The 8243-nt window shown below is 31.5% G+C and overlaps 1 protein-coding gene across 3 annotated transcripts; it reads right to left on the bottom strand.

Annotated features, from left to right (window-relative positions):
* Nucleotides 1-2616: 2616 nt before the first annotated feature.
* LOC105140919 (UPF0481 protein At3g47200-like) lies at nucleotides 2617-7711 on the bottom strand. Of its 3 annotated transcripts, none has more exons than XM_011047962.1 (2): nucleotides 6703-7711; nucleotides 2617-4392 (listed from the first exon to the last, which is right to left on the bottom strand). In XM_011047962.1, the coding sequence occupies exon 2, from the start codon at nucleotides 4374-4376 to the stop codon at nucleotides 2757-2759; it is 1620 nt and encodes a 539-aa protein (XP_011046264.1). In that variant the 5' UTR covers nucleotides 4377-4392; nucleotides 6703-7711; the 3' UTR covers nucleotides 2617-2756. The 3 variants fall into 3 exon arrangements, 2 of the variants coding, with proteins under 2 accessions (XP_011046264.1, XP_011046265.1); XM_011047963.1 differs by lacking the exon at nucleotides 6703-7711 and adding an exon at nucleotides 4562-4680; XR_845271.1 differs by lacking the exon at nucleotides 2617-4392 and adding an exon at nucleotides 4795-5081.
* Nucleotides 7712-8243: the final 532 nt, after the last annotated feature.

Here is an 8243-nt window from a genome sequence, read left to right as displayed (position 1 = left end):
AATAATTTATAACAAATATGTTATCAACACAAATATAATACTAACATGCATGTTAAGCATATATATAAATTTATAATGGATACTAATTCAAAATTCCACCATGCATATTTGATGTGTGTGGTCCCACCACCACATTAATTAGTATGAACTGTAACTTTAAATTAAATGTAGCTGTCAATGACAGTAGTGTTTTTTGAACAAAAAAAAGAGGAGAAAAGGGGAGAAAGAGAGGAAGAAGAGGCAACAGAGCAATATGTCTTATTTCTTTGATTTTTAGCTCTTTCATCATTGGATTAGGCTGTAATTTTGACAGTAGCTTCTAGACATATTACTTTTTATTCTGAACGGTTGGATCAAAAATTGGTGGTGTGGAAACTGATCATTTTGATAAAAAACAGGGTTGTCAATATTGTGATGATTTTTATGTTTAATGATGGGCTTTTATTTTTATTATTAATATCCATGCATATTAATAATAAAAATATATATGTTTAAATTAAATTAAAGAATGGTACTTACTTTTTGAAGTGCATTAAAGTAATGAGACTTTTGCTCTTGTTAAGGATGAATCATTTATCTTTAAAATTTTGTTACTCATAACTTGTGCAACTAGGATATTTACAGTATTCCTCCCTAGATTCCAACAACATCATCTTGGTTTAGATGCACTTCTAAATAAGGTTTATGAACTAAAGAATATGAAATTTAAATATCCCTCAACAAGATGAACCTAAACTCTAAATTTAGAAGAAAAACCAAAGCATAAAAGAGAATGAAAACATTAAAAAACATGAGATTAATATCCAAAATATTATTATAAATAATACAATTCATTCAATTCTAATATAAGGATAAAATCTGCAAGGAATTTCATTTGAAATATCATTTGAAATGACATGGTAGCAAAAATTCTAATTTTACCTTGAAAGAAGACTCGACGATAATTAAGGATATTTCACCTTCTTAAACCGAGTTCTTGACCTAGAAAACTAAAGTTTGTTCATCGTAACAAACTCATTGTAGTAAGCTAGTAGAAATAGATATCATCCAACCATAGCAAATAATAAAAACTAATGCAACTTACTTTACATAAAGTGTACTAGGTGTGTTAATATATTTCCTTTTACGTAACAAGTCTCTTGCCTAAAATATCTAAAAAACCAGTTAGGGATTCTAGTAGCCATAATAGTATATGACGACTTCCTAACCAACCAAAAAACCTTTTAGAATCCCATCTAGAAAGGGTCGCCACAACATTCTGTCCCTATGATATAAAAGTATTGCACTTATATTAACAAATAATAGTTTCATTGGCATCATTTTTATATGTCATATTGAATTTACCTTTCATTTCACTAAATAATTGTTAATGAATGTGACATTTAACCAATCAAATAGTTACACATAGCACTGGTTTTTTCAGGTAAAACATATTTCTTGATTTGACAAAGTAGACATATTTCATGATATAATGTCTAAATAAAAACATTCTTGATGAATAGATAAAAATTACATTAAGAAACTAGTCATTGAGATATTAAGTCAATCCACTTATGGTTTTTCTAATATTTAGGGGATTGTGACAGATTATTAGACATGTACTTAATTTTTAAACATAAATTAATCAATTATTAAATTGATAATAAATTTAATTGTTTAATTTATTTATTTTTATTTTATTTAGGATTATAATTTATATTTGGATCAACTTATTAGGAAACCTAATGGGTTACATACATACCAACCATTGATCAGAAATTAAAATAGAATAATTAATCAAGTATGACTTAATTGTAAATAAATTATAAAAATTAAGGACTAGAATGTAATTAATATAAGAGATTACAATTCTAGACCTAAAAAAATCAAGTAGGGATTTAATTGAATAAATTTCTAAAATAATATATGTAATATTCTTTAAGAGGCAAATTGATATATTGTTATTTATAAGGTTTTTAGATTTTCTTATAACTAGAATGTTATGCCTCTTATTTCCTAAAAGAATATGAGAAAAGTATAGTACAAAAACACCTTAAATAAAAAAGAAAAGAGTTAGCATTCTAAGGTATAGTAATCTCTCTCTTCTAAAAGGGTTTGAAAAATTTCTCATTCATGGTTCTTGTGGATTAATGTTAGAGGGCTGACACTTCGACAATTTATAACTTGTAATAATTTAGCCTTAAAACAATTATTCAAAGTCGAAAAAAATATTTTGTATTCACGTAATCTTTGCATAAATCCTAAACAACTCTAGATCTATTGAACGAGATCCTTAAAACTCTTGAAAAATTTTAAATTTATCGTTTACATTGTGTATATGTATTTCAAAAAACCCAATAATAATCATTTCACCAATCACTTATAAGGTAAATAGTTTTTATTAGATGAATGACAATCAAGATTTTAATGAGATTAATTTATTATTTATCCACAATTCATTTTAATTATAAGTATATTCCATATATATGTTAAAACAAATTTCTTACCATATTTCTATCAGTTGTTGCTTGTACTTGGCTGTATATTAGCGGATGCATGCTGTATTAGGAAGAATTTTCTTCTTTATTTCCTACATATACATAGTATACTCATTTTGTTGTGTAGAAAGTTGTCCATTAATCTAAAAGATTGTGTTCCCATATGTTATGGTTTTTCCATAAATTAAAGGGGAAGGGGGGTGGATTAGGTCGAACCGTGACCTGGTGTTTCCATACATAAAGCTGCTAAACAAGATCGGACAACATTATTATCTTACACTAATGGCACATGTAACTTAGAACAGACATGATGCTTTGTACCATTGTAAGAACTAGGAGGATGGAGGCGGATAGAACTGAGATGAATGACCAAGCACTGCTAAAATAAGTTCGCCTCATTGTTGCCCAGTTGCTGCTGTAATATGACTCTACTTCTCTGAAGAGCTTGGAGAGATAACACTCTCGAATATTGAAAGCGACATTTTTCCCTAGAGTGTTGAAGAGATCGGCCACGTATTGGTCATCTTGGGAGAATCTTGTGATGATCCCTTCTGAACAAAGAAAAGTAACATCTCTCGGTTGGTTAATGAGACAATTCATGAAAGAGACATAATCGGTGAAGTATTTGGATCTCTTTTCCTCGCAGTGTTCTAGGGCAACACAGTTTACGAGGACAGTGCTTGTGAAGTCATTAATGGTGACGGTTGGAATTTCAAGTACACAATTTTGGAAGTTTATATCCAGGAAGCTATCGCTCTTTCTCGGACGAAACTTGATTCCTGATGGCCTAAGCTGCGTGACACCTTGAATTGACTGGTCTGATGGATGATATTCCTCTAAATCAATGCAAATGATGACCTGATCTGAGGGAAGGAGGCTCAAGTGGAATAGGTCAAGTAAATGCTTACCATGCCAGGATCTGAACTTCTTCAGGATTTCTGCACGTCTTGGAAAGACTAGATCAATGGCTTTTAATGCAAGCATCGGTAGAGGATCTGGTTTTGGTTTTATATCTCCATTACCGCCAGACAAGTTGAATATTAAGTGGAGGAGGAAATAGGGAAGTTGGTTCTCAAACTTAAGGAGATCCCTGATTACAATCGGGATCAACCAAGGCCTTGTGAAGATGGGGTCACCCTCATCAATCGTATCTTCACTGTGGTTGAGATTTCGGAGAAGTTCAAGAACAAAGCAACTGTCAAGCAACATCATTTCCACGAAGTCATGACTTGACATAGAGATAGCCTCTGAGTAGCAGTCTCTTATGGACCTTTCGTTGAATTTTAATGCACCAATTAGATAGTCGCTTAAATCAGTTCTTGATCGAGAAAGAAGCTTATCAAGGAAGAACCACTTGTGGTCTTCAAACTCCAGTAAATGATCTTTGCCCCTGTGGTAAGGGCCTAATGACACGAGCTCAGGTTGGTAAGTGTTCGGATTTATTTTGTCGAAGCTACGAGGAAATGGAAAGATGCATACGGATGAACTCCGAACTCCATGTCTTTCTATTCCACGCCCTTCCTCAAGACGGCGCTGAATACGTTTCAAAGAATGTTGATCTGCAAAAAGCGAATAATCATGCTGAAATTCCTCATGCCGTAGGCCTTCGGTTGGAGCAGGAACTTGGTACTCCTCTCTATTTAGGTTCTCAAATGATGATCTTGAGTGGCCTTCAGAAAAATCCTCCTCGTAGCGTAGGATTTCAGTCGGCACAGAAGCTCGGTTCTCGTCTCCACTTGGGCTTGACCACGTTGGACTTGCTTGGCCTTCAGGAACTCCCTCCTCTTCTCTCATCTGGCTTGAACTTTCCCCATCTAGTAACGATTTCCCCTTCCTTCTCAGGGTACTTGAGTTTGTTTTCATATCAAAATCATCAATTCTCGTTGCTCTTGACTCCATATATCCGTATGGTTCTCTAAGAAGTATTTAGTGAATGCAAGTAGCTTCGATATGCTTTTATAGTGAATGCAAGAAGCTTAAATATACCTTCAGATTTTCTAAAATGCATTCCCAGAAAAGGGATGACCAAAGAATTCCCATTTCCGTAGTTACTTTTAGGTGCTTCCTAGCAACTACAAGGTTACCTGTAATCCTAGAACGCTCGACTTCGAGCAGATAACATCAAGGGGGAGATGTGGGGAAGCTTCATGTCAAGTCTTTTGAATGCACTTATTAACTTTTCGTTACTCTTTCCACGTTAACTTGACACATTTTGAATGCACTTATTAACTTTTCGTTACACTTTCCACGTTAACTTGACACTTGACACTTGACACGGTTGTTGCATCATTTAATTTCGAAAAGGAAACTGGTATTGAAGAAAGTCTTGCTAATTGTTTTGATTAAAAAAATATATATTAATCTTTGTCAAGAACTGAAACTCTTTGAATCTTGTTCACATGTAAGAACTGCATTCATGATCTGGTAACAAATCAGCCTGCTAACAGTTCACGTATACATTTTCAAACAGGAAAATGCCCAAAAAAGTTGCTCGATATTTTTTAAAAAAATTGGCTTCCATCAAATATGGTTCAATTTCACAGTAATTTGAAGTTTCACTTCACTGGTAGCTTCGCTCTCGTATCTCAATTCGTGGAATCATAGCTACAAATATATCATTAGCAAGCATAAAAAAAAATTCAATTTAAATTATCTTTTTAAATACAGCATAATGGATATATATTTCTACTTTTTCCTCTCATATAAACTTAGCTAGGATGTCATATATAGTTCAAACTGATTAGGCTCATGCTATGCTGCAACTTGAATTAAAAAAATTTAATATAAAAAAATATTTAAATACCATTGATGTTTTTTCTAATAATAAAAAAAAGCTTTAACCATATTGAAATTGATCCAATATAACTTGGTTGACTTGATAAATTCAAAAATAATCTTGATGATTAGTAAAAATATATTTTGACTCAAAATATATATTTAAAATAAAATTATTTTTATAAATATTAAGACGATAATATATCGAATTAATTCAGATTAACTCGAGTTAACCTGATAATCTATATATTGAGTCATGAGACCATGATAACTTCATAGAAAACAATCAAAATAAATCATGAAGCTTAATTTCCAATAAATTCAATATTAAAGGATAAATTTAAAAAGAAATCAATTAAAAAAATAACTTGAGTTAACTCGGATTAATCTGCTAAACTTGTGATACAGGTCATGAGATTAGAATAATTTAATAGAAAGTAAATTGAAATAAATTATAAAGTTCAATTCTTAATCAACCCAGTATTGAAAGATGAAATTAAATACAGAAATAAAAAGGATACAAAAAAATAATTTGAGTTAATCAGGATTAACCTGCAAAACTCGTGATCTTAGTCATGAGATAAAAATAACCTCATAGAAAGCAAACCAAAATAAATTACAAAATTTAATTTCAATTAATCAAATGTTAAAAAATAAAATTTAAAAAAAAATCGAATCAATCAAGTTAGCTCGTTAAATCCTTGATCTGAATCATAAGTATGAGATAACTTTTTAAAAAATAAATTATAAAATTTAATTTTTAATAAATTTAATTTTAAAAGATAAAATTGAAATCAATAAAAAATTATATAGATTAGGAAAAAAAAATTCTTATGATGAATAGTACGAGGAGATATAATAAATTTTCTTTCTCTTTTAATTTAAAAAAAAAATATTAAAAAAAAATTCTCAAAACTATTGCCAAAAAAAAAATCTCCAAAATGCACTCATTCATAATAATTACTTTTGTTTAAAATGTATTAGTTCGAGTATAATAAGTGTGTTTAAGAGGGTTTTGAAAGGTAGAGTCGTATGATTAAATTTAAAATTCCTAAACTCGTTAAAGTTAAATTCTTGGTTAATTAAGTTAATGTGAATCGATTAAAAATGATATAATTTAAAAAAAAATAAAAAAATCAAATCAAATCATAACAAAGTTCATTCTAATCTTCTTTATTTTTTTAAATCTAAGTCATATCCTTAGACGATCGGATCCGGATTGCCAAAACAGAAAAAGTTCATTAACACTCAAATAATTAAAAATCTTAACAGTGTGTTTAGAGGGTTAAAGATTATTAAATGACACAAATAACTTTCACCTAATATCAATTTCTTTATACTTATATTTTCTAGTCTCTACGAAAATAAAATAAAATAAACACTCGTTACTAGAAATTGGGTTATAATCCTCATTTAAGAAGATGTGGCAATTGATCGCCATAAACCTTACCTATCCTCATTATCGCCTTATCCAAGCGCCCCTTTCTTTGCTTCTCCATCGGTTATCATGGCAACGTCCGCACACCACGCCTTCCCCAAATTCACTATAACAACTCCTGCTCGTCCCGATTCAAGATTACTCAGTTTCAAATCATTCCGGTGCTGCGCGCGGACGACGACGACGACAACCACTGACACCGACACCGGGACGCAGCGAATCACGGTGAAGAAGGGTAACGATTCGCTTGACGTATGCAGAGTCCTTAATGGTGTCTAGAAGACTAGCGGCGGTTGGGGCCTGACTGACGGAGCCGACGCCGTCGAGGCCATGCTTGGATACGCTGGCCTCTCCGCCTTCGACATGGCCGATCACTGTAAATTAAAATAAAAATCCCTCACCCTTCTGTTTTGGGGGGTTTTTTATTGTTTATGTGGTGTTTTCACATTGGACAGGAGAGTCCTGGGGCTTATTTGCTTGTCACGTGATTTCTTAGTTTATTTTTTTTTTGCTTTAGTGTCCCTATGGATTTAACTATTTACTCATTTGCCTCATTTTTTTCTTCTACCTGTAACCATGTAACCGTTTAAGCATGCTTTGAACAAAATGCCCTCTCCCCCCCTTCCATAACTGCGAAGGCCTTTCTATAGAATCAATGATGGGAGGTGAGACAAGGAAGCAGATAAGATGAAAGAAAAGTAGTAGAAGGGAAGTGAGTCAAGAGATATGGCTTTGGGGTTTTAAAAGAAGCAAAAACACATGCCCTTTTTTTATTCTTTTTTGTCTCTCTCTATTTAGCCCTGTTTTTGCATTTGAGGATGGGTTTTTGTACCATCTAGCAACTTCACCTTTAAGGGAATGGAACTGGCAAGTAGAAGGGTTGATAGAGTGAGACAACTGAGTTTGAAACCATTGCAATGTGTTTTGACTAAGGAGGATAACAGGAGAATTGTGGTGGTGAAGAATGGAAAGAATTGTGGGGGTGGGGGGTCCCTCGTGACTGGTGGGAGAGCTAGGATAAATAGCCCATTTTTGGGATTGATCTTGGTATGCAAATATGATGTCATAATATATCTTTTTCACGATATTGGATTTTTTTTTCTTATTTGACGATATTATAAAAGATTTAAATAGATTTAAATAGTTTAGAAGTAAGATTTATATTTTGGATAATTGATTAATTATTTAGTTATATTAATTTGATTCATTTTCTTACTCAAAATGGTTGATGCTTAAAATTTAGTAAGATAAAGTGGTTGGTAGTTAATACCTATAAAATGTTATGTTTTTTTTTTAATTTGAGAACTATTTGATTTTTAAATAAATATCATTTTAAAAGAAAATATAATAATATTATAAAGAGATTATGAAAATAAATATATCATCCAGAATGAAGATTTGAAACCTTTTCTTTTAAATATTGAATGGGTTTTATAACTCATGATTTTTAGTTTTTGGTGGAGACAAGGGCTTAAAAGTATATTTTCTTTGAAGTATTTAATATCTCTTACATGTTAAAAGAAAAATATTTTTTATTTATCAAAAAAAATATC

This window comes from Populus euphratica, unplaced genomic scaffold, assembly GCF_000495115.2.
Source record: "Populus euphratica unplaced genomic scaffold, PopEup_1.0 scaffold136.1, whole genome shotgun sequence".
Taxonomy (NCBI): Eukaryota; Viridiplantae; Streptophyta; class Magnoliopsida; order Malpighiales; family Salicaceae; genus Populus; species Populus euphratica.
Note: the sequence above shows the minus strand (reverse complement) of the source record. Positions and strands in the feature narration are given on the sequence as shown.